Source organism: Sminthopsis crassicaudata, chromosome 6 (assembly GCF_048593235.1).
Source record: "Sminthopsis crassicaudata isolate SCR6 chromosome 6, ASM4859323v1, whole genome shotgun sequence".
NCBI lineage: Eukaryota > Metazoa > Chordata > Mammalia > Dasyuromorphia > Dasyuridae > Sminthopsis > Sminthopsis crassicaudata.
This window is the reverse complement of record NC_133622.1, coordinates 236,444,571-236,470,807: the sequence shown is the minus strand read 5'-3', so window position 1 is coordinate 236,470,807 and position 26,237 is coordinate 236,444,571. Positions and strand designations below refer to the sequence as shown.

Genomic DNA, 26,237 nt, shown 5'->3' with positions numbered 1-26,237 from the left:
GGCCTCGGGGGCGGGGAGAGGGTCATGAATATTGATCGCGTGCGGACGTGCCAACGCCGCCTGCCCTCCCCCTGCTGGCTGCTTTGACGCGAGTGGCGGCTCGCGCTGAGGCTCGCGATGGGGAAGAAGTCACGGGCGGTCCCCGGCCGGAGGCCCATCCTGCAGCTCTCCCCGCCGGGACCTCGGAGCGGCGCCTGTGGGCGCGACGCAGAACCCGAAGCCGAAGTGGAGGCTGACGCGGCGGTTTCCGCCCCGACTCTGACCCCGACCCCGACCCCGACTCCGGCTCCGGCTCCGGTTCCGGCTCCGGCCCTGGCCCCCGTTCCGGCTCCGGTCCCGGCCCCGGCCCCGGCCCCGGCTCCGGCTCCGGCTCCGGCCCCGGCCCCGGCCCCTGCTCCGGCTCCGGTTCCGATCCCCACCCCGACCCCGACCCCGACCCCGACCCCGGCCCCGGCTTCGGCTTCGGTTCCGGCCCCGGCCCCGGCCCCGGCGACTGCTTCGGCCCCGACCCCTGCCCCGGCGGTGGCGGCGACGGCGGCCACCGTGGCGACCTCCCTGGAGGAATTGCCCTCGGAAGGTAAGGAAAGGCCGCGCGGAGCCTCGGCCCCGAGTAGGAGTCACGGCCCGCTTTGAGCGCGCCGCCATCGGGGACATCTCAAACTCGAGTCCGGGGCTTGGGGCCTAGTCCGGCCCGGAGCTCCAGAGCTGGATCTGGAAGGGTGGAGGGTGAGAGGAGGGAGAGAAAAGCGTCCGGGCCCCTGGTGGGCAGCAGAAGCCGCCGCAGCAGGCCTCGGGCCAGGAAGGAACCTCTCCCGAAGGACTCGCCAGATGATGCCGAGCTCCAGGGACGCCATCACGGCCCGGAACCCCGCGGGGGGCGCGAGGACCGCACCAACAGCCGGCGGCCCCTGCTCGGAGCTGGGCCGAGCCGCGTGTAACCGGAGGAAGTGACTGGGCCAAGGTCACCCCGCGGGGCTCCAGGCCGGGGCGTGTGCCCGATGTATGGCGGTCGAGGACGGAGAGCGCGGCGTGGCCTGCGAGGCTTTGTTTGGCCTCGGAGAAGCCTTAATAAATGCTTGCTGAAGCGAAGCCAGCCGAGGCCGCCCGGACAGGGTCCGAAAGAGAACATTTCCAAACCGTTTAACACGGTTGTGCTCGGATAAGCCCGCGTGTGGCTTGCTCTCTGGATGGGAGGGGGAAGAAAAATTGAAACTCAGAATCTGGGGGGGGGAAATGCAATTTGGGAAAAAAGTAAACTCTTAGTGATATTATGTATAATTTATATATAGATAACGTGTAAATAAATGTTGCTAGAAAAGTGGAATTCATTTCCAGACATGGTGTTCATCAGTATCAGTAGCCCATCCTCTTCAGAATTATTAGATGACTCATGAACTTTGTTACTGGGAAATACTCCCATGCTACTTAGTAAACATTGAAAAAAAAATGTAGATTTCAGGCTGGAAGAGGCTTCGGGAGTTCCTTAGGCTCACCCACTTGTTATACATGAGGAAACTAAAATTACCCCCTCAGTTTTCATTTTCATTTCACGTCGTTTCATAGCCCTTGTGATTGAGGATGGTTTTTAAAGAATTAATTACATTTTTAGCTTTTTAAGCATAGTGCTTTTTAGACGGAAAGTAGCTTGGCCTGTGGGGGAAAGAAGGAGCCCAGAAAAGGGTCAGAAAATTCTTGCCTTTTGATATATGCTAGCTGTGTGACTACAGATGATCCCTTAATCTGTTACTGCTCCAAGCAGCTCTCTAAAAGCATAAATTACAGCCAACCTGAGCTCTGCATCTGGGGAAGAGTTGTGCATTCTAGGGCTTCCAGAAAATGATGAGATTGAACAGGTTTGGATAAAAAGTTTGCAATAATGTTTTTTATTTTTCTTTGGAAATTCCTAAGTTATATGAGTATAAGGAAGTCCATTCTTTCCTGGAAGCTGTGCTGGGACTGTGGGTGTGGAACATGCCATATACTGTCAGACTTTGTTGATAACTCCTTTATTTTCCTCTTTTAGTTTTAGCAAGGGATGGCTTGCTGGGTAGGAGAGAGAAGAGGGATACCTTCAGAAATGAAGGTGATGTCAAAACAATAACGATCAAAATTTAAAACAGTTTTTAAAAGTAAGGAAATAATTTTTATGCCCTAAGTCATGTTATTTGAGTGGTTTCTTTGGGACAAAATTTTTAGATGCTATCACTTGGAGTCTGAATTTTCTTTACTGTTCCTTTCAGATGAACAGGAAGTTGTTCCAGAGGTTCCGAAAGTTATTGTTCAGAATCCCCCCAAACCAGTCATGCCAACCAGACCTACCACTGTCAAAGCAACAGGTACAGATTTGGTTTACTTGGTTTTTGGTTTTGTTTTTGTTAACTATTAGTGCGTTTTGATTGGTTGTAGTCGTCTCATTGATTTAATACTATTTTAAAATAAAAATTCAGAAATCTTTTCTTTCTGATTTATCACTGGCTTGTGCAGCCCAACAAGTTAATGTTGAGAGAATTCCCCAAATAATTGAATATATTTTTTTCCGTTTGATACTTATTTAAAATTCAAATAATTAGAAAACTAAATCAGCTGCCAGAAAACATGGTAATATTATCCAAATGTACCTTGGGAAATTATGCTCATTTACTAAATATTATCTAGTGCTTTTAAAAAATACTTATAGAGGGGCTATATTTTTTTAAAGCTAACTAGAAGAAAATGAACTCTCAAAATAATATTTTCATGACTAAACCATCAGTCAGGAAAACTCAATAGAATGATCGTACTAAGTTCATAGCAGTATCCTATATGGTGAAGATCAGTTTGTTCAGCAGGCACTCTGAGCACATGTTTAATGCTGTGGAAGGAAATCCATTAGGTGATTGATCTGAGCTCTTTCTTGAAAAGATTGATAATGTGCATTAAAAGGTAATTAGCTGTGTGAGGCAAGTTATTTGCCAGATAGGTTTAAATAGTATTGGTCATTAAACTGAAATTAAAAAATAAGAATTGGTGGTTCAGGTTTTCTACAGAAAATGGCCTAACCTATTCCTGAAAAGGAATATTGTTCCTACCCTCATAATTGCTCACATTCATAAGTGACTTTACATATATTCATTTAATCCTCATGACCTACTTGAGGACATAGTATAGATATGGATAGGATTTTTTAAAAACTGAGGGTCATAAAGTTAAGGGACTTCTAAATATCAAGTAGATTTTGTTCCCAGAGCTCTTAGGATTATATGCCCCTAATTTATTCTAGCTTAGTGCAGTGACCAGACTGGACTGTAGCTGCAGTTCTTTGCCATGTCTTACCTCAACTATAGCAGTTGTCTCTTAAGTAATCTCATTCCCTCCAGCCTCTCCCCATTCCATTCCATTGGCTATACCACAACTGAATTTTTATTTGCAGATGTTCCCAGGTGTCTAAAACAAAATCCCCATTCCTTAGGCTAGAATTTAGGTTCTTTAGACTGTAACTTACCCTTTCAATCACAAGTCCTATCCTTGAATAACTTAACCAAGTTTGTCATATTTTTGTCATAACCAAGTTTGAGACTGCTGTTCAAATCATGACTTTTCCATATTTGCTTTGTACTGAATGAGCTCATCCGTTTGTTCTGTCCCACCTTTTTATATATACCTTTAAAGATTGCATAGTGGACAATTGATGTTTGATTAGGACAGTTTGACATGGAATGGTAGACTAGTGCAGATTTGTGAGGGAAAGGTGGTGTGCACAGGCCAAGGCCATAATTTTGGCACTTGAAATAATTTCCTGGCTCCTGAACAATTTAGCAATGATGAGGCAGTTGGGGATCATGGAAGGCAAGTTTTCCGTTAGACCTTTACCTCTTACTAGCTGTGAGACAGTGGACTCAGCAGTTTCCCACTTGGTACCAGCAACTTTCATATTGCACTAGGAGAGAGAGAGAGAGAGAGAGAGAGAGCAGGTTCTTACACTAATGAACTTAGGTCTGGACCTCCCAAAGAAAAGCATTAACACTTAATTTTGAAGTGCACAGAAATGAAACATTTTAAAAAGTGATTTCAATAAGGAAAGATGCTTACTCATCTTTTTTTAGGTGATCCTGCCATTCTCTTGAAAATGTTTTTTCCCTGGGGGCAGCTAGGTGGCAAAGTAGATAGAGCACCAGCCCTGAATTCAGGAGGACCTGAGTTCAAATCTGGTCTCAGACACTTAACACTTCCTAGCTGTATGACCCTGGGCATGTCACTTAACCCCAGCCTCAGAAAAAAAAAAAGAAAGAAAATTTTTTTTTAACATTAACTCCATGTCTATTTAATGACTTAGATTAAGCTATCCAATTACTTTCTAGCTATCCTTTCTCCTTCCTCTCTTTGTCTAAGAATTAAAGCACATAAGGCTATTTAGAATCTAGGTCCATTCTCATTTTCTAGTATAGAATTTTTAATGTGATTTCTATTCTTAGTCATTAATGCTTTAAATTATATCCATTTAATGTTTTTGTGAAATTCAGGAATAAAAAGACATAAGTATTTTCCATTAAAAAAATAATATTAAATAGCTTGAACATTACACATGTACAATTGTTTCCATTTGGGGGGGGGGGGGCTTTTTAGTATTGGTGGAATTCTGTGCTAAGGACATTTCCTAAACCAGTATCCTTAGTGAAGTAGTTTGGGTTTGTTTGTTTGTTTGATTTTTTTAGCTTTGGTTATATAGGCGAATTTTATCTTTTGAGATCCAGATAATTCAAAATGAGTAAGATTTTAAAATTACAGTTTACCAAAATTCTTAGAAATAGCAAGCAGCAGTGAAAAAACATTAGTGAATAAGAAATGCAAACCAACAGAAATTGCAATCATCCATTTAAAATCTCAGCTTTGCAGGGCTTTTCTGAGGAGGGAAACTTCATAAACTTTAAAACAAATTTGGAGATATAAATTGTTCTTGTTATTAAAATGAATGCTAATTTAAAACTGTACAAAGCAATCTAAGAAAAAAGTAAGTTGTTGGGTTTTTTTTTGTTTGTTTTGTTTTGTTTTTTTGGAAAATTATGCCTCTGGTAAATGACTTGAGTCTAGCACCAATCTGGGGGAACACTCCCCTCCCCCCCAGGCTGCCAGAGCAAGATGACCTAACCCGTGTCAGAAATGGAACAGAGGAAGCTCTGTGCCTGTCACTGGGGGAGGTGGGCTGTGATGGACAACTGCATTTCCAGTATGTGTGACACAAGCTCAAAACAGAATAATACAGCCCTTTGGAAGAATTCATGTGAAAATTAAGGAGGATTACATTTCCAACGGTGTCTCAAACTGTTGGCAAAAGCATTTGTAACCTTGAATCTGAATGATGTGAAGATGGGGATCCAAGAACAAGATGGCTTCAGATTTGCTATTCAGACATGTCAGAAAATTCGAACTGACTTCTTGACAGATAAAAAATGCTTTTTCAGTATTTTAATTGTGACCAACATAAGTGGCACAGCAGAACTTAATTAACTGGAATTGAGGGAACATTAATGATTATCACCAGTAGCCAAATCCAGGTCTTATTACAAATTGTAGTAATTATTGGGAAAGTGTAACCCTGAAAAAATCTTGTTTGCTTTTATATTTATTGTGCTTGAAAGTCTAGCATAAAAGTTTTGTTTTCCTGGTTGGCACATTGTAACTAGTGATCACTTATAATCTGTTACTTTTAGCAACATCAACATGTTCCTGACAGTCCCAAACTACAGAAACTGTAGCACAGAAGAATACTTTTAGGATGTTTGTTTGTTTTTTTGTATTTGTATTTTTCAAGAGAATGTTTATATAACTTTGTTGCTTTGATTCTATAACTAGAGAAAATTTGTTTTCAAGAAAAGGCTAGTCATTTGTCATTTGCTAAAGCGTAAAGTGAAGTTCAGCTTTTGAAAAACTAAACATTTACAAAATAGAGCATGACAATTATCAAATAATCTTGTGTGAAACATCAGTCCTAAAACATTCTCATTTCTTCTTGCCAATTTGATTTCTTCTTGTTTGGTTGCTAGGAGGCTTGTGCTTGCTTGGTGCTTATGAAGATAGTGATGATGATGAGGGTGATGTGCCTGAGAAACCAGCCTTGCCTAAGGAGGCAAATGGAAACCAATCCACTGACATTGACAGCACATTGGCAAACTTCTTAGCGGTTAGTAATTATTCAGTATTAGTGGCAGTATTCTCAAATTAAAAAAAAAAAAATCAAACACTTACTATATCTTTATGATTAAGCACCTTAATCTGTCGAAGATTTTCCTAAGAATTTTAAGATTTGCACTGGGAAATGAGTGTAAACTGTTATTTTTACTTTCTGAATCCAATTCTTCCTGTGCAACAAAAAATTCGGTTCTACACACATATATTGTATCTAGAATATACTGTAATATATTTAACATATATAAGACTGCCTGCCATCTGGGGGAGGGGGTTGGGAGAGGAAGGAAAAAAATCTGAATAGAAGTAAGTGCAAGGGATAATGTTGTAAAAAATTACCCATGCATATGTACTGTCAAAAAAAAAAAAGTTATAATTATAAAATAAAATAAAAATTAAATTATTAAAAAAAAAATCCCAAATAAAATTCTACCTTAAAAAAAAAAAAAAAGAATTTTAAGATTTGATAGTTGAATTTCTTGGGAAAATGGTTAGGGAGCTGATTGAATACTGTTCTGTTTTTAAAAAGTAGTTATGACATTTAAACCAGATTTGATTTTTAAATGTAATATATTTGTCATTACTTGCTTTCAAAGGAAATTGATGCCATAACAGCCCCCCAGCCTGCATCAGCTGCTAGTACTTCTGCCCCACCTCCAACTCCACCACGACCAGAGCCCAAGGAGTCTGGAACGACCTCCCTTTCTTCAACAACTACAAATGGAGCAGACTCAATCCATCCATCTGGATGGCAGTATGATACTCAGTGTTCCTTGGCAGGAGGTGAGTTGGGTTCTATAATATCTTTAAAGCCATCCTGTATCCTACAAAGGAAGTATAGAAAAAAGCAAAAATATAGTAGACTATTCATTGTTTTCATTATCATATTAATTAATGAATTTAAATTCGGCTAGTTGGTAGTATCAGAGATAAAAGATGTGATTTATTTTATTTTTGTTTTTTGCTATCAACCCTTAAGATTGTGGGCTTTGAAGTATTTTTGGAAGGTAGGTGCTTGGGGTGTCTGTTTTGTAAAGATGGCTATTTACCATTGAGATCTACCCTAATAGATGCCTTTGTGCCGTCTCATTAGGACCAGTAAATATCTCTGCTAGGTGAGTAATAAGGCATTACTTTTAACTCTATTTTGGAGGTCAAATATATACATGGTTGAATTAGTGGAGTTTTTTTTTTTCTTTTATTTAAACCATACTTGCAGTTGTAGGGCTGGTTCTTCAGGAAAAACTTAACGAGGAGGGCAGTTAATTGTTTGAAGTCTGGTCTGGGAACTATCATGTTAATAACAAAGTTGTGAAAAGCATTTCCTTTTTACTAAAATCTGCTTGTTTTCCTTTAGTGGGAATTGAGATGGGAGACTGGCAGGAAGTTTGGGATGAAAACACAGGATGCTATTACTATTGGAACACACAGACAAATGAAGTGACTTGGGAGCTTCCGCAGTACCTGGCTACCCAAGTACAGGGAATGCAGCATTACCAGCAAAGGTGAGAATGAGCTTTGCAACATTTTCCCCCAAATTGGAAATTCATTATAAAGTCATAAGACACTGCCCCTGGATGGCTTCTTCTCTCAGCTTCCTGCTAAAAATATGCCTTTTTAGTTCTGTAACAGGTACTGAGACGAGTTTCCTGGTGCCAGCAGAAATGTATCCCAAAGAAAAGACAATATCTGTTACCAGTAGTAAGAGTGGGCCACTCTTGGTTAAACGAGAAGTCAAAAAGGTTAGTGCCCAGCAATTTAGGTAATTTATTTATATTAACCTTCCAAGTTGAAATGTGAATTTTTTGGGGGGAGAGCCGGATGTTTAATATGACATTGTTTCTAAATCTTTTGTTCCTCTGTGATCAATTTCTTCTCCCGTGTTTCTCTTGAAATCCTTAAAAACATTTTTGTCTTACTCTAGACACTAAAAGCTAAAACTCATGTGTTTTCTATTCAGATTTTTTTAGTGTTCAGTTAGTTTTAAGGAATTAGGTTTATAGTGTCTTGCCACGTAATAGAACTTGAATTCTTATATTACTACCATTAATATGGAGACATATTGTGAATTGGTTTAATTTTTGAAACACCCATTGTCTTATTATATACCTTCAACAAATGCACTTTTCAAGTCCTCTTTGTTCCTGAGTTCTAGCCATCCTTTTTGTGGACAAGTTTGAATCTAGTAAAAGTGGTTTTAACTAGCAGACACCATCTGCTGATGGAATTTGCCCATTCAGATTTGTACTTGATTTAGTTTCACCTTTGAGGGATATCGGGACACCTATACACTCATGGAATTGAAATGAGGTCCCACTTTTAAGAATGATGCTTTGTTAGAAAATAGACCAATGTGATGCATGTAGTGTATTTCAAAGCAACTGTATTTGGGCCTCAGAACAGCTCTATAGTACAATTTAGACAGTTAATCTTCACTTTAAATTACCTTTACAGCATCTTTGGGAGGTGCTCATTTTACAGAAATGATTTGGACTTAGGGCTTGTGTGATTACTCACTGAATTAATAGAACATTGAAGATGCTCTGATCTTTTTTTCAGACTACTAATATTTTCTACTAGTTTTTGTAGTAGTAGTTGTTGTTATAATGAGAAGATAGTTTTGAGAAAGATATACAAGTCATAGTTTTCTTGGCTTTCTAACAACCAAAACATTGAAATAAATACTTTACCAGTAGTGGTGCTTGGGCTGAACAAAGGATGTATCATGGTCCTCATTGGATGGTACCCTGACCACAAAGGTGCTGAAAGAGGATTGACACCATTTACCCTGACATTTTGAGGGCTTCTTGGTTACAAAAGCAAAAGTGTATTTAAGGGAAAAAATGGGTCACTGAGAATATTTCCCATGTCAATACAGGAGGTGAACGAAGGTATCCAAGCTCTTTCAAATAGTGAAGAAGAAAAGAAGGGAGTAGCAGCAGCTCTGCTGGCCCCTTTATTGCCTGAGGGTGTAAAAGAAGAAGAAGAAAGATGGAGGAGAAAAGTCATTTGTCAAGAAGTTGATCCACTAGCAGAGGTAAAGGAGATGGTGACAACAGAAGACTTGTCAGGGCCAAGGAAAACACAAGAACCCCTAGGAGAAATCCCAGAAGACAATTCCCAGGAGGATCTTTGTAGTGTTGTGCAATCAGGAGAAAGTGAGGAGGAAGAAGAACAAGACACCCTTGAGCTAGAGCTCGTCTTGGAGAGAAAAAAAGTAAGTATGGGAAGGATGATTCTTTCTGCCCCAAAATGAATGGCACCAGCCAGTTCATGAGGCTTGTGTGTTAGCATGCTACTGCTCATATCTCAGCAGCGATTGGACCTAGAAGGCTCCTCTTAGTTTCTAACAACAGTAACTGTTGGAGAATTTGTTTAATTTTGATACCACAATTAAAGTTGTCACTTTCTTCAGGATTGTTTCTTGGTGGAGTGAGGCTTAAAAACTCAATATCTCCCAAATGGAATTCATCTCTTCCACCCAAACCCTTTCCCCTTTCCAACCTTTCAAACTACTATAGCAGGCAACACCATCCTCCCAGGCCTCTAAGCGTAATCAAATTTTCATATGCCTTTCTCTCATTTTCCATAACCAGTCTGTAGCCAAGGCCTATTGGTTTTATCTGCACAACATCCCTCATATAAGCCCCCTTTCTAATGCTACCAGTCTGGTGCAGGTCCATTTCTACTCATGACTGGGCTATTCCAGTAGCCTGTTGGTGGGTTTCCCCACCAAAGTCCATCTTCCACTTGGCAGTCAAATCAATGATCTTAAAGCACATGTTAGACCCACATCATTCAGTGTCTGTCTGCCTCTTCCCTTCATCCTCACATACCTCCATCCAACTCCAGGGACTTCCATCACCTCATCTCTAGGATCAACTATATAATTCTATTTGATGTTCAGAACCCTGCATAACTTCCTTACCTTTCCATTTATCTTATAGTCAACAGTTTCTCTTCCCATTCACCACTCCCTACATCTGATGATACTGGCCTATTTGATTCATCTTTCAAACAAACAAACGTGTCTTTCGACTCTAAGCATTTTCTCTGACTAGTTGTCCTGTATGCCTGGAAATGCTCTCCTTCCTTATTTCTAACCTCTTGATTTCCTTTAAATCTCTGCATATTATAAAAAGTTTCCTTCCTCCCTAAGCTATCAGCCCCCATCTCCATCCCCCAAAAAGGCCAGAGTAAAGATTTATTACATGTTCTATTGGGATTTAGGTTTTTAATTTAAATTTTCAGCTCCCTAATGCTAGCAGAGGTCACTGGTGTGTGGGACAGATCCATCTTATTGAAAGGGAGTGAAACAAATATCAGGAGACACATTGAGAATTTCTTCTAAAGTTTTAGAAAGAAATGCAGCTGCATAAAACCATTTTATCTGAGGAACACATTCTAAAGGGCTTTTCTATTCAGAGATCTTTAGATACTACTATTCTTGAATATTGGGAGAATGATCTATATATTTCCAAACACTAACTGCAAAATCATATCAAGTATTTTGATTATCTATTGTATATGGACATTAATAATAGGGTGTGGAGCTACTAAGAGCTAGAACACATTCTTCTGAACTTAAAGAGCACATAGTATATTGTAGGCAATTATTCTAACTCTTAAAATGAACAATCTGTTGGGTTTTTTCTAGGCTGAACTACGGGCATTGGAGGAAGGAGATGGTAGTGTGTCAGGGTCTAGTCCACGTTCTGATATCAGTCAATCAGCCTCTCAAGATGGAATGCGTAGACTTATGTCTAAGAGAGGAAAATGGAAGATGTTTATTCGAGCTACCAGTCCAGAATCTACCAGCCGGAGTTCTAGCAAAACTGGCCGTGAAACCCCAGAAAATGGAGAAATTGGTAATTCAGGGATTTTCATAGCATTTTGGAAGGAACTTTATAAGTTATTACTTTCCTCTAGCAATAGTATAAAGTGTAGTTTTTTGTTTACCTCATCCTTATTATTCATAGCTTCATGAATTATTAACTTAATGGGATATTTTGATTTAAGATCCATCACTTTTATGAGGAATACATAAAAGCAGAGTGGATCTAGTAGTAAATATCATGCTCATGGTAATAAGATACTTGAAAGCAGAAGTAGAGATACATTGAAAGAAAACTGTCATTACTTGGATCTACAGTAAAGCAGTTAGTAAAATTTCCAGATCCTTGTGGTGGTATTTTGTTTAAAATAAGTATGAAAGTCCTCTGGGAGGATTTCATTGGTTCTTAAGGATATCTGAGTATTGTCAACTTTAAAAGCTATAATAATAGAGTGGAAGTTAATAGATGGAAGTAAGAGAAGCTTGTCACCAAGATGTCAAAAGTGACATGGACCTGGATTCAATAGGCACCACTTTCCATTCCCCATCAGAGAATTCCACTGCTAATGGACACTGACATCAGAGACATGGGGGAGTTTATAGAATAAGAGATGAGCTTTCACTAAATGTGAATTCACCAGAAATGCCCAGAGCACATCTCTTGGGCACACTCTTCTTGCCTGTGCCATGCTTCAGGTGTTGGCATCTGAGTTTGATAGAATCAACAACAATTTGAAAGGCATTCACAAAGGACATTTTTGGGAAAGAATTCCTGATGGATCAACCATTGAAGTCTTAACGGCAAAAATCAAGGTGGTCTTGAAAACTTACAAAGAACCGCTAGGAACAGGGTATGTGAAAACAGCAAGGGGATGGAGTTGTTCTTTTTGAGAAGTTTTATCTTTAAAATAGAAAAACAAATTTTTAGCCATTCTACCAGGCATCTTAAGATCATTCAGATGCCAGCAGGATTGGTGTGAGTGGTAGAAAGGCAAAGGAATTAAATTTAGGTGAGTTTACTTTCCTGATTATTAGCAGCTAAGGAAAAACATGTTCATTGAGAGAAATGACTAAAATGCAATTTGGAAACAAACCATCTGTGAATTGCATTTATTCATCCATGCTATCTTTATCTAAAACTTTTGAGGGCTGGCCATAACAATACCCTTTGCAACAAAGAAAAATCCTTTTTCTTATCAGAAGATATTCTTTCTGAGGTTTCTGGTTTATTGGCCTTCTTCATGTTATTTAATGCTTTTTAAAGCTCATGTCTCTTGAGTAACATTTCCTAATACTCTTAAAAAGTATACTTTCAGAAAAAAAGATTTGGAAATATAAACCTACTGTGCTCTTAAAAATTTAGGCAGATGGGTTAACAAATATACTTTTTCCTTGGTGGTTCCACACCAGTGCATGCAACCAAGCTAGTGCTACTGGCTGAAAGTACAGCATAGTAAATAAAGACCCACAATAACAAATTGTGATTGACATCAATTAAAAAGAAACTTTTCTTAGTTTGTAGTGTGTGTGTGTGTGTGTGTGTGTGTGTGTGTGTGTGCGTGTGTGTGTGTGCGTGCAAGTGCAATAAGGAACAAAAAAATCATCCTTCACTTTTATTGCAAGTTTAAAATTATTCAGGAATAAAGACATATTGGGAAGTTGCAGTTCCCCAGTCTTTTCCTGTCCATAAGAGGACATCAAAAGTGAGGAAAGAGCCACATAGAACTAGGATTTTGATCAGCAAGGTTCATTTTGTGTTTCTTTTTTCCAGTGATGGGCACTGAGATTTCAGAGAAAATTGATGAGAATTCAGACAAAGAGCTAGAAGCAGAAGAATCTCCAGAAAAACTAAAGTCACAAACAGTGCCAAAGCTAGATGAAGAACAGGACTTGAAAGTATGTATATTTATTAATGCATTAATTAGATTTTTGATTAACAGTTTTTGTTTTGTTTTCTGGTATTTTTTTTTTTTTTAAGCCAGCCTTTTGCCACTAGGAAAACAACAATTTAGCAAAATGAACAATTTTTACTCTGCAAAGTATAACGTGTTGTTCACACAGAATTTGAGTTAGCAGATTATGTTCACAAGTGAGGGTTAGGGTTAAGAAATTGCTAGGTATATTACATGTATGCAAGTTATTTTTCCAGTAGATTTAAGCAAACAAGTTTATTAATTGTAAGCAATAGTGACCAGTGCCATGTTTTCTAGTCAATACTATTAATGTACTTTCCTATTACAATTTAATTGCCAAAAATCTTGTTTGGGACTGAAATAGAATTTGCCTTGGTGAAAGGAATAAGTTATTCATCCATTGTGTTGAGTAGTTTGGTTAGAACCAGGACAGTCATTTAGTTTGTCAGTGGTATCAAACATCCCCGCTCAGCTACATATTGACTTAGAAAACCACAGATGAACATTATCTCTATAATATTTTTACTTATTTTGTTGAATTACATTTAATCTGGCTAGGCTACATATTTGACTCTTCTCATTTAAAAAAGTTTTCCCCAAATTTCACTTATGTAAAAACTGTTTTTAAATAGAGAGAGAGACACACAGAGAGAGAGCGCTTGAGTTACGTTGGCCCTGCCAAGTGACTATGGGCAAGTAACTTTATACTTCCCTGAGTTTCACTTTGTTCATATATAAAATGAAGTTGTTGAAGACCTCTTTGACTGATAATCTCTTATAAATGAAAGAAACTGCATGAATCTCACGCCATTAGAGCTAAGGGCTAAATAATAAGTAATTTAGTTAGAACATTATTCTAAGAGCAGTCACAATGCCATCCTCCTTTTGGACTAGGGAAAAAAATTTGATTGTGTAGCTGTAGTTGGCAACATACCTCATTCTAACAACCATCATTCATTGGTCCAGTGGGATGCCCTCTCAATAGAACAGCATCTTGGTCAAGAGCTTGTTTCATTTTTACCTGAAAGAATTAGAGCAGTGTTACAGTTAACTGGAACAAATATAGAGCCTGGACAGCAAGAGAATCTTGCTCGTGTTTTAGACTTCCACATTTATAGCCACTTAGAAACGAGGTTGGGGCACAAATACCTAAAATGAATAGTAGTTCTATGTCTTTAGGTCAAATAAGTTATTATTTAAGTTATTTTGAAATCGGTTCTGATGATATATTTGGTATTATAAGTTTTGACAGACACTTGTGATGTTTACATGGTTATTTCATTGTTCATGTGGAGACGTTTCCCTGCAGATGAAAAATATTGATAATCTTTATTCTCAAGGACATTTTTTTAATAGTGTCCGCTCCAAACCTAGCTCTGCATTTATAACTGAGGCAAACAGATTGCCTAAGGAAGAAAATCTTCCAGATGCATATGTAAATGGAGAGATTTCATAGGAACTGCTGTGTTGACTCTTTGCATTTCTTTTTCCTTTTTTTTCCTCCTTTGGGGAATAGTTTCAGATTGGAGAACTGGCAAATACCCTGACCAGTAAACTGGAATTCCTAGGAATTAGCAGACAATCCATCTCCAATTTTCACGTGTTACTCTTACAGACTGAGGTAGGTTTAAGCAGTTTTATGTATTCCATCAATTCCCTATGTGACTATCTGTTGGTTGATTGTCTTAAATTTTTAATTCAAGAGTGTTGTTTTTTTGTTTTTTTGTTTTTTTTTTCCGCAATATATTTCTGAACTCCCAGTTCAGGAAATACAAGTAATATTACCCAAAGCAAAACTATCATTATGCTGGTAGTTAGGTGGTATAGTGATTAGAGTACTGAACTTAGGAAGACTTGTTCAAATCTGTCTCAAGTACTATGTAACTTCCTGATCCTGGGCAAGTTACTTTACCTCTTTCTACTTTAATTTCCTCATCTGTTTTTAAAAAAAAGTTATTGTGAGAACAAAATGAAATGTCAGAATCATGTCTTCCAGACCTTAATGTTAGCTGTTGTTGCCATATGTAATCAAACACTTTCTCAATCCACAATATTGTTTTGTAACTGATTGGTGGACTGCACAGGAGTTCTTGTGGAGTTGTTCCCAGTAATGGGGACAGACAAGTGGTAATCCACACCCACTTGTACCTCCTTTGGGACAGAAACATTTCACTTGTCCATACAACTGAAGAAACCAATGCTGCACTAGGAATTGAAACCTGTGATCCTGGCCGTACTGTAGCAGACTTAGCCAGACTTAGCCTTGAAAGGGTAATCTGGATGGAGATCCAACAGCAGAGACTGAGAAAGAGACACCAGATAAGCAAGAAAAGAGCCACAATTGACTAGTAGGACAAATAGCAAGAAAAAAGGTATCAGAGGAAAGAGGGTGGTCAGCCTTGCCTTGCCCAAGGCTGCCAAGAGGTCACTTAAACAACCTTTCAGTATCCCAACAATCCCCTTTTAATGTAAGTGAAAGGTGACTTGGTGATGTTCATCAGTGGAGGACATCTCCATCCTGACAAATTCCCAGTAACAGCTTTCCAACAATGAAGCACAAGACCTCACTCATAACTTGTCAGGTGCCAGTCAGTATGTATTCTTATTGCCATCCCCTGCTTGAGCGTTCCAGCTTTGGGCTGTTACCCCCAGGGCCTTCAGGGGCCATTGCCTTTCAGAATGTATGTTTGTAGAGACAGCCAAGTTGCTCCTTAGAACAGTGACTTGAATATGTTTGTTGCTAGACGCGGATTGCAGACTGGCGAGAAGGAGCTCTCAACGGCAGCTACCTCAAACGAAAGCTACAGGACGCAGCAGAGCAACTAAAACAGTATGAAATAAACGCCACTCCTAAAGGCTGGTCCTGCCACTGGGACAGGTACGCACTCTTCTCCCCTTTTCACCTTTCACCTTTGACATCTCAGACATGATTTGTGATCATCACCACCTGACAACGTGACGTCCTGCCTGGAGACTGCGAGCAGCTGCGCTTAGCGGTGCTGGGCAGGCAGAGCACCACCGGCACTTACAGAGTCTGGGCCAGCCACAAATTGGAGAAACAAAAAGCAAATGTTTAAAGTGTTCCATGTAACGGATTTTTTCCCAAGATTGGACAAAGCTGGTTTTTACTCTCCAGAGTGTAATTTCACGGAGTAGGGCGGGCTTGGGGGTTAAGCGCATGCGAGAGCTCTGTGCGCTTTACAGGACCTCTGGAAGCAACTACTCCTGATTAACCTCGGTGAAGTTAAGGAAAGCTTCGTGGCGGAAGATGTGAATGAAGAGCAAGATTACTATCTTCTGCCAGCAGGTCAGACGAAAATATTTCTTTTTATATTTGGCTTTTCTTGGTTTTTTTTTTTGGTTTTTTTTTTTTTTTTCGTTATTTGAAATCTTTGCTCTTTTATTTTTCAGCTCCCAGATCCTCTCCCTCTCTTTAGCTTTCACTGTGTTTGATATCAAGAGTATGAAATTCCACGGTCCAAGAGGGGAAGAGCCATCTTTCACAAACTCCGCTGTTCTCTTCTTTGGAAGGGAAATTAGGGTTCTAGGCGATTGAGTCCCTTCATTAATGAAACTTGAAACCCTGTTAAGCATTGGCAAAAAATGAGATGTTTTGCAAGCCCGTCATCTGTTGGAGTTGGAGGGCTCAGGGCTGTATTCACAGAGCTGCTGGCAGTGCAAATAGCTTTGAATCATCCTTGGCTCTCCTTCCTCAATTCTCAAAGCTGTTTGTTGCCTTTGTGAATAGCAGTTCATTAAGAAGAGGTTCTTCCCTGTGAGAGCAGACTGCTGTCCTGGGACAGGACCAAGTGGAAGTGTCACTACAGGAGATTAGGTCTTAAAACGTGTGTTTTCTTTCTTGTGATTTAGGGATCATAGACGTTATTTCTATGTAAACGAACACTCGGGCGAGTCTCAGTGGGAGTTCCCAGATGGTGAAGAAGAAGAAGAAGAAGGGCAAGCCCAGGAAAATAGAACAGAGACTCTTCCTAAACAAATCTTGAAAGAGAAAACTGGCACTGATGCAAACTCTGGGGAATCCACTGAAAATTCCACAGGTAAAAAAAGGCAGTTTGTAATCTTGTCATTAGACAGGAATAGGAGGGTCTCGGTGATTCACAAAGACACAAGGACTGGTTGTGAAAGGAAAGACAATAGAGGTTTAGCTATTAACTAAAAAATAGTGATTCAACCCAAGAGAAAAAACATTGGGGGGAGGGGGAACAGTTGCCAACTCCTGAAAATCAATTCGTCCTGTGCCTGCATGTTTAGATTGTGCTGGCAGAGTATCAACTGCTTTAAAAACTGTTTTTTGAAAATTACCTCAAATCAAGCAGACCAAGTTGTGAATCTCCATGAGCCATAGGGCTGTGTGACCTATTACAACATAAAGGGAGCACTGAATTAAGATGTTAGGAATCAGTCTTAATCTGCTTTTTCATGCCCAGCTCTGTCAGATGAAAAGGTGACAAACACTGAGTATAACAAGCCTAGCACTCTTCGGAGTTGAAATCAGATAAATTGTGAACCATATAAACAGAAACATTGCCTTACAACAGTCAGTGGTTTAGGGGCACAGACATAGCAAGTCATGACTGAAAATGGTCTGTGGTACTCGCATTGCCCAGTTACTTTCTTCTCGTATAATTCTTGAAGTGTGGACGTGGTGCCTTCTGGAGGCTCCAGGTTTTCTCTGCATATGAGAAAATGGCATTTCACTTTCAGGGATAAATAAATAGTAGTGCCAGAGATCGGTTGGGAAGTCTCACCAAAAGTAACTGAATTGTTTATCTCCTAAATGCAGTAGTTGATACGTATATGGAAGATCCCTCCCACTCTGTAACTGCTACTGTTTTTTAAATAATGGAAGAAAAAATGGAGTCTTAATGTGATCTGATAAGATTATGGCACTTGCTAGCTATGCTCTGCTAACTTTGAGTGACAGCAGTTGTTACGTTTGAAAACACCAGTTCAGTCCCAAGGAAGCTTTTTTCCCAAATACCAAGTAACTTGGAGACTTAACTTCTTTGAGAGAGCAGTAACTCTGTCTTCTTAAATCTCTAGCACTTAGTAAAATGCTAGAGATTTTACTCTAAATGAATTCTCTAGACAAATTTTTTTTGACTATATGTTCCTGCAAGAAGAGTAATTATTTGAAACTCTTATTAGTCCCATATCTTCACGTGAAGTGCAGAATTTCTTCTTGCTAATCAAGAAGATTAGTTTGATCTGTATCAGTCACAGATCAGAGGAGGAAAACCTAAAATGGAGATAGATACCACCAGCAGCTTCTTAAATGGGACAGAACTCTCTCCTCCCTCTAATGTGAGCCAACTGACTCTTGGGACTATCTGAGAGCTGTGAACACTTTTGACATCCAAGGCAACTTTGTATGAAAACTAACATCACTTCTGTCCCAAATCAAATCTCTTCATCTTAAACTATCCACATGAATCTAGAATCATCTACTGATCTAGAGTTGTAGAACTGAAGCAGCACCACACCTGACTGTTCTTGAAGAAAAATAATTTTGGTCCCCTCACTATACGTTCATAGATATGTAATGTAATGTCAAATATGTAAAATGTAAATGTCAAATTAATTATAGTGATTTTTAGCACATACTGAATGAATTGAAGAAGCTTGATGAAATTCTCAGCAGGCATATCATATCAAATGTCCTTTATATCTCAGCCTTGATTAACTATGAGGTCATGAGTTATTGTCACTTTTTTCTACACTCATAATCTTTACTTACAGAAATTCTAGAATCACTAACCTTATTAGTAATGGCACCATGAATATTAAAAGTGATCTCCATCCACATCCACTTATTCCTTGCCTTTTTCTAATCCCCATTTTGATTCTGCTAGGAAAAAAATCCAAGGCATTCATTCTTTCCACTGGAACTGTTTTTAAAGTAGCTCCCTTAACCTCTCCCCAAGAGATAAAGTTAGTCATGCTTTGGGGAGCATAAAGCCTCTCTTCAGGCCAGGTACCTGATGACGTTAGAACCAATGGGAGCTAAAACAAACTGATCTCAGGTTTGGCACAGCTGAAATATCTGCTATGGAAAACAGCACACAATACTTAAAAACTTGCTGAAGAAAAGTTTAATCAATGTAATTGTTCAAGTAGTATCTTTTAATAACAATGGAAAAAAGGTGGTCTTTCAACTTAAGGAACTTGCTTCTGATTTCTGATTATCCTGGGAATTTCTCTTGTTTAGAACTCCTTTATTCCTGAAGATGGACAATTTTTCAGGATACCCAGAAATTCTTGATTTTGTTTGTTTTGCCACTTATTATCAAATATTAGTATCAGGAAGTTACCTTTTTTTTAATCCCTCAGATCCAAATTTATAATTCCTAACTTAACTATTGCTTACTACCGTTTGTCTCTAGCCATGGTACCAGGGGATTAATTGATACTTGTGAATACAGCTGGGACATGGTGGGAGGGATAAAAGTACATGTACAGGTAAACATGTGTAGGAAAAATATGTAGGATTAAAAACTCCCCATTTACTTTGTTCTCAACTTTGAGATGATCTTCCATGTTACAGTTAAGTAAGATTACCTATGGAGATGCCATTCTTTATGGCAGCTGAACATGGACTTCTTCCATCTCAGAGGCTTTCCTGAATGCTAAAAGGGACTTTTTTTTTTTCTTTTTTTCCCCAGAGAGACGAATGCAAAGACAAATCTATGCCATAGAACTCTGGGTGCTGAATTAAAATTTTAACACACAAACCCAGCCAATACATCATAATATTCCTTAAAGGTCGTAGGCCCAAAAAGATTAAGGATTAAACCTTAGACTTTTGAGTTACTTGTATGTAAATTAGTGCATCATGATCTTTATGTACTTGGTCTCTGCTGTAACTTGGTATTTATTTTGTTTCATGATAATACACACAGAGCAGCTCCATGTTCTAGTTGGATTTCATGTCACATTGCGCTACCAAAGCTTCATCTATCTATCTATCTATCTATCTATCTATACTCATATCCTGAGTACATGAACTCGGGTCCAACTTACCATTTAAGTATCTGATTTACTCAGAATTCATCATCTGTTATCGAGCCATCAATCTTAGCCACGTGTTTCACAAACTATTTCACTAGTTATTGCTTTAGTAGGAGAGATAGGATTGGTACTAACTCTTTAAGAAGCTTATTAATGCATGCTACTGTTCTGGTAACTTAAGATAAGCCTAAAGGCATCACTCTAGATTTCATGCCTGGCTGGAAATCCTATCCAGATGTCCATTGCAGGATGGGTCACACTCTGTAAGGTCTGTAGTGTATAAACTAAGTCAGAATAATGATGTATTGGCTAGAACCCTGTAATGGGGTTTGTTGATCTGGAATACAGCAAATGCTTTTATCTAACCCACAAGATTTCTTAGTATCAAAAAAAGATCAAAAGTTCGGTCAGCTACATTGGTGTTCGTTCTTTGTACGCTCTAAGAGCAGCTTTAGGATTGGTGGGATATCCAAATCTTGTGAACTTGGAGCTTTTCAAGTAGTATCATTAATAGCTTATCTTTGTCTTCCATATAGCAATACTTTAGAAGCTAAGTGACTATTGGCTGATGGTTTTCTTTGAGTTATGTGGAACTACAAATACAGGATTCCTATTTTTATAGGCTTATGCAACCTATATATTCCATTGAATAACATTAAAATTTTCTTGTAAGTCCATGTTAAACACTGCTTTTAACCATGAAACTGTTAACAGGTGGCTGCATCTGGACCCACTCCCTGAGAGGTGAGATTTTTTAGGTTCCTGGGACTTGATTCACTTGGTAACTAGGGAATTGAATTGTAAAACACTGGACCTACACTTTGTTTCATTTCCCTCATGTCTCAAACAAATGTTGGACTTAAATGATTTGAGTGATTTCTTCCAGGATCACCGTTATATAAATTCGAGAGAATATCTTGATGGCAGCTCCTTTCCCCTTTTGTAAATTTCTCAGGAAATAGGGACACTGACAAAAAAGTGGAGAATGTATGTTTACCTCTTTTTCTCCTCCTACATGCCATTTCCCAAAAGAAGATGATGATAAATGAAAAGGCTCACCTTGTTGAGCTACAGAGAGTTGGATAGTCCCATACTACTACATCTGAGTTCCTTTGCATTGGCAGCACGTTTTCAATGATGCTTTGGTTGCCAGGGCATCAAAGTAGAAATGTTTTGGTCTTTGTTGTCTTTATGCTGTCATGCTGTCCTTTCTGAGCTCTGTTATTAGCTGCTTCCTCCTCTTGAAGATTTGGTGACATAAGGCCCATTAGCTTTCCAGAATCACTTCTGAAAGCACCATTGAGGATTTGGGGATGTCCCATAGTCTAAAAATTTGTCCACCTAGTCAAAAACATGCATTCTTTGATGAATTGTACCGTCCAATTGGCCCTGAGTTAGCAACTTATTAAACTAAATGAAACTGATAAGAAAGGTTGGGAGCTTTGCTGGCTACTTTTTTCCCATGCTTCCCATTTTCCCTAGATTTTAATTTAGCTCAGAGTTTGTCAATACCTTTTGACTGCTCCCATCTCTGCAAGTTTGTCCTGTTCCTTTGTGGTCTCTGACCTAGTAAGAAGTTGAACTGGCCAGAGCACCTCTAAAAGCCTTTTAAGTCTTACCTTTTCATGACTATCATTTAACTATGTTGATAAGAAATATGGTGTTTTTTGTTTTGTTTTGTTTTTTGTTTTTTAAACAGTTTTTTTGAGTGCAATGAACTGGGCAATGCAAAGTAAAAAGTGTATGGCATATATAGCTAGAATTGGCTTTAGTGGAAAGAGGACAAGAAGTCCGGTGTTTCTCTGTGTGTCAAGATCACAGACCAAGTTGGCTTTCTACTCTACTTTTCCATTTTTGGTGCTAGCAGTCAGTTGTCTATCCAGATTGGTCTTTTTTAATTTGTATTTTTTCCTCTCCTAACATGTATCTTCTATCTTAGGTTCTCTTTGTAAAGAGCCCTTTTCTGGTCAAGTTTCTTCTGCATCACTCGTGCCACTCACTCCATTTTGGACCCTCCTTCAATCCAATGTTCCTGTGCTTCAGCCTCCATTACCCTTAGAAATGCCGCCCCCGCCTCCACCTCCCCCAGAGTCTCCCCCTCCCCCACCCCCACCCCCTCCTGGAGAAGATGGTGAGATTCAGGAGGTAGAGATGGAGGATGAGGAAAATGAAGAACCTCCTGCCCCAGGAACAGAAGAAGATGCCCCATTGAAGCCCGCTGTGTCCACACCAGTTGTCAGCAGCCAGGTGAGTGGTACCATGGGGATCTTGGAAAGGATTGGTTCAGTGAAATGCAGCTTTTAAAAATATGAGTTTGTTTTTAAAAGAAATCATTTTTCTTCTGTCTAAAATTTCTCAACCTTTTTTTCTATTTTAGAGTTCAGTTGATTCTACCACCTCCAATTCTACTACCACTAAAGCAGTAAAGAGGAAAGCCTCAGAAACAAATCCCAGCGTGGCCCAAAGATCAGCCACCATTGGTGGTTCTCCAGTTCTCTACAGCCAACCAGCCCTAACTACAGGTGAGCAGCATCCTTAGGGCGTGGTAGAGCTGCTGCTTTAAAAGTTGCAAATCCAAAAAAGACTTAAATCTACTTGAGTTCCTGCCTTGCGTTATGGGTGGCTTTGGCAAAGTATACGGAGGTCAGGAGACCTCGAGACCTAAGACTGACCTTGCCACCAATCAGCTGTGGCACTGTCCCACTTCTTCCACACTGTAGGTAGACTGGATGCTATTGGTTAACTGGTTCACTAGATTTGTCAATTGCAGTTTAAAGTGGAGGGATCAATTAGCTGTTCCAAATTTTACTAGACAGTGGAAAGATTAAGATGAAGAAAGATTTTTTCTTTTCATTTTGCACTTGATTCTTAAGTTTCCTGTGGGATAGGTTGAAAGTACAAGCAAGGAAGAGTTTTGTTCCAGAAATCTCTCTTAAGGGCAGACTTTTTGCTAAATCCCCTCGTGTGGTTACTTGTCATTTATGTGATTTTTATGGCGTTTCTCCATTAGGTCACCAAACTGTAAATGTTGGCCACCAACAAGCCTCAGATGTCGCTCATCAAACAACAGGCACCAGTCACCAAGCCACAGGGCTAGGTCTCCAATCAAGTTACTTGGGATTAACAGCATCACCTGCTGTCATGTCTTATGCTGAGTGTCCTTTACCGGTTCGAATGACTGTTCCCACATTACAGCCAGTCCCATCTCGAAGCATGCTGAGCACAACTAGCATTACAGAGCCTCCGCCTCCCCCTGCTCCCAAGATGCCACCACCTGAAAAGAACAGAAAAGGGAAAAAGGATAAGGTACAGGATATGTTCGTTACTTGGTTTTATAAATGCTACTTTGGAGAACCATGCAAAACAATTCAGATTTAAAGTGTCTGAGATATTCAGGAGGTGGAGACTTTATAGGTAGAAAGGTGTAGGACTGGTTTAATGCAGAATTAGGAGGCAATGGATGAGAGTGGGAAGGGGCATATTGAGAGAGAGAATCAACATAATTAGTAACACCAAAGAGAAGAAAATGGAACAAGACAGACATTCTTTGGGATTGCAGCTTCTCCCTCCCCCCCAAGATAAAGAATTACTGGGAATTATACAAATAATCATACACTGGGTGTGTGTGAGTATGTGGTGTGTGTACACTGTTTGTGGATGGATATCACTTTATTGCCATGAACATCATGTTTATTTCAAAGATTGAAGTAGAGCTTAAGGGAAATTGTAGGCACCACTGGGGCCTTTACTGAGCAAAGAAAACACAGGCAAAACTAATTTTCTAAGCTGTGCATTTCTTTTCAGTACATGATCATGTGCCCACCTATGCCCATAAAAAACTGCATTTTTTACTGTTCCCAGAACATCTGCTTGTAACATACCCCTAGTGTTAACTAGAGAAATCCTGCAGAGTTCAGTTCACATGTTACTTTCTCAGTAAAATTTGTCCTGAGCCCAATCAGATGTGGGTGATATCATCCCCAGTCAACCATTTATTGTTTTAGAAGTACAAGACTCAAGGAACCACATAGGTCTTCTGTAAAGCTCAGGGGCCATCTTTTATTGAATAATATAATAACTTAACATAGGTCTGTAACTCTTTGATCATCGTAACCGTACAGATCTTCTGATATTCCTCCTCTTGTTCTCTTTAACTTTTCTGGCTTTGTCAATAGGAGAGAAAAGCCCATTCTTCAAGTTAATTGCTTTTCCTTTTTCCTTTCATTCTTATGAATACTTTTTTTCCCCAAATTTTACATTGAATTTTTTCAGGGGAAGAAGAGTAAAACAAAAATGCCATCTCTGGTAAAGAAATGGCAGAGTATCCAGCGGGAGCTGGATGAGGAGGAGAATTCTAGCTCCAGTGAGGAAGACCGCGAGTTGACGTCACAAAAACGAATTGAAGAATGGAAACAACAACAATTAGTCAGGTAAAGAAAATTTATTTTTAAGCTATAAAGGAGGATTTTTATTCTTCACACTGTAGCCCTTCCTGTAATTTTATCCATTCCTGACAAGTAGATAGGTATATAAAAATAATTCCATGGGATTCAAAGCCTCATCCAGACATTTTGTTAAGGGCTTTTGTAGAAGTTAGGTACTTGATTGTGAAGGGAAGTAACTCCTACATTCCAAAGATAGATTAAGAAATAATACAAACTTAATGATGAAGATTATCTTGAAATGTGATCTTGACTGTTACATGCAAAGAACCTTCTTCAGGTGAAATCCCAGTAAAACCATGCAGTAAACCTCTTTAATAGGAATTATAAGTGATGCTGCATGTCCCCATCCCCCGGGGCTCCCCACTACCCCCACTCTCAGGAGTGAACCCTTGGGTTCCTCAAGCACAAGGACGGTTGGGGGTTTTTCTAAGGTCCTCAGCACTTCACACTAGTAATGACTCAGAAAGCTGGAAGTGGGGGAGGGAATAAATAGAAAAATCCACTTAGAATCTTGATCTGTGCAGAAGCTTCTTAGGACTTCCCATAAAAATGTAAAAACATCTGTCTTCTCAAACTAAAAACTCAAGACTAAAAACCTGGGCCCAGGAGGAGTTCCCAGTGCCCACGAACACATGAACTTTCTGCTTCTGTTTGTTCTGAAGTACTTTGTCTCTTGTTTTCCCAGTGGCATGGCGGAGAGAAATGCTAACTTTGAGGCCCTTCCTGAGGATTGGCGTGCTCGACTAAAGCGAAGAAAAACAGCTTCAAACACATAATTCATTTGGGGCATTTTGTGTTTTATTTTCATGTACAGTTAAGAGTCTTACCAGTTTTACTGTTGTCAAATAAACTGTAAATGTTTTGGGAGAACATTGAATTTCCTGGATTGATGAAAGAACACACGCAAAACCAAGATTTCCCTCCCTTTTGAAGATTGGAATCATAATGGCCAATGTTAAAGGCTCAGGGCCCCCGGACTTCCTCTGCCACTTTTCTGGCACATCCTGCATAGGCCAACAGCTTCATCAGTTTGAGGCTGAGGCTGAGAAGCAGGATGTCAGTCACAGCTTAATGTGTGAAGATGCTTCCAGGCCTGGGGGTGCAGGAATCGGGGAAGACGGGGTGGGGGGGAAGGCTGAGGGATCTGGACTTAAAAGTTTGGACCCCTTGACCATCTGTCCCCAGCAAGTGCAATTAAGCAGAAGGCAGCAGCTCTCTTTAGTTTTTCCCCAAAAGTTACTTGCTTCTCCCCTGCTCAGGTTGCCCACTGGTACCAAGGTGGTCTCTCAAGAATGTGCGCAGTTAATGTTACTGTCCACAGAGATTCTAGAGCTGAATGCACCCATCTCACTCACTTTTGTGGAGTTGGGGCTCAGAACTTCATCCAAGCAGCCGCAATTACCACTTAATATTTTGGATGAAGAAAAGTAGATTTCTTAATCTCTTGTTCTGAGCAGAATGAGTATGGGGAGCAGCCGAGTCCAGATTAATGTATCTGTCTCCATTTTACCCTGTGTTCAAGTGCGCCCTCCTTCTGTCTGCATTGTACTTTCTCTCTGTAAAGATTCCAGTATTTAAACAGCGGTTCCCCGTTCTTTCTGTATTTTGTATCTTATCACAATCAGGTAAAAGTCACTTTCTTTAAACTGAAGGAAAAGCAAATTGTGTTTTAAAGCTGTTTGTATTTCTCCAGTTTTTGACTTTGTAAATTTGTATATATGCACTAATAAAATCTTTTTATACTTCTCATCCAGCTGATTCTTGTGATTCTCTAAATTCTATTACTGTGTGTAATTAGTCTTCTCTCATACATCTCATGCAGCAACTTGTAAGTACAAACGATTCCCAATTTGT

General features: G+C 39.5%; 1 protein-coding gene across 2 annotated transcripts; it reads left to right on the top strand.

Annotated features, from left to right (window-relative positions):
- Positions 1–9: 9 nt before the first annotated feature.
- Positions 10–26,132, top strand: FNBP4 (formin binding protein 4). 2 transcript variants are annotated; one of them, XM_074274435.1, is made up of 17 exons: positions 10–577; positions 2,241–2,336; positions 6,021–6,157; positions 6,759–6,945; positions 7,520–7,667; positions 7,784–7,904; positions 9,041–9,379; positions 10,820–11,030; positions 12,768–12,892; positions 14,426–14,530; positions 15,654–15,787; positions 16,780–16,967; positions 21,878–22,185; positions 22,316–22,460; positions 22,949–23,244; positions 24,211–24,368; positions 25,069–26,132. In XM_074274435.1, exons 1-17 carry the CDS (start codon positions 118–120, stop codon positions 25,157–25,159), a joined length of 3,249 nt encoding a protein of 1,082 aa, XP_074130536.1. In that variant the 5' UTR covers positions 10–117; the 3' UTR covers positions 25,160–26,132. The 2 variants fall into 2 exon arrangements, with proteins under 2 accessions (XP_074130536.1, XP_074130537.1); XM_074274436.1 differs by lacking the exon at positions 10–577 and adding an exon at positions 2,111–2,129.
- The last annotated feature ends 105 nt before the right edge of the window (positions 26,133–26,237 follow it).

Bases quoted from the DNA above. Each gene is read 5' to 3' on its own strand.
- FNBP4 (XM_074274435.1), top strand. From the start codon at position 118: ATGGGGAAGAAGTCACGGGCGGTCCCCGGCCGGAGGCCCATCCTGCAG. The intron at 2,337-6,020 runs GTACAGATTTGG...TTTGGTTGCTAG, and splicing joins TACCACTGTCAAAGCAACAG to GAGGCTTGTGCTTGCTTGGT. The intron at 9,380-10,819 runs GTAAGTATGGGA...GGTTTTTTCTAG, and splicing joins TCGTCTTGGAGAGAAAAAAA to GCTGAACTACGGGCATTGGA.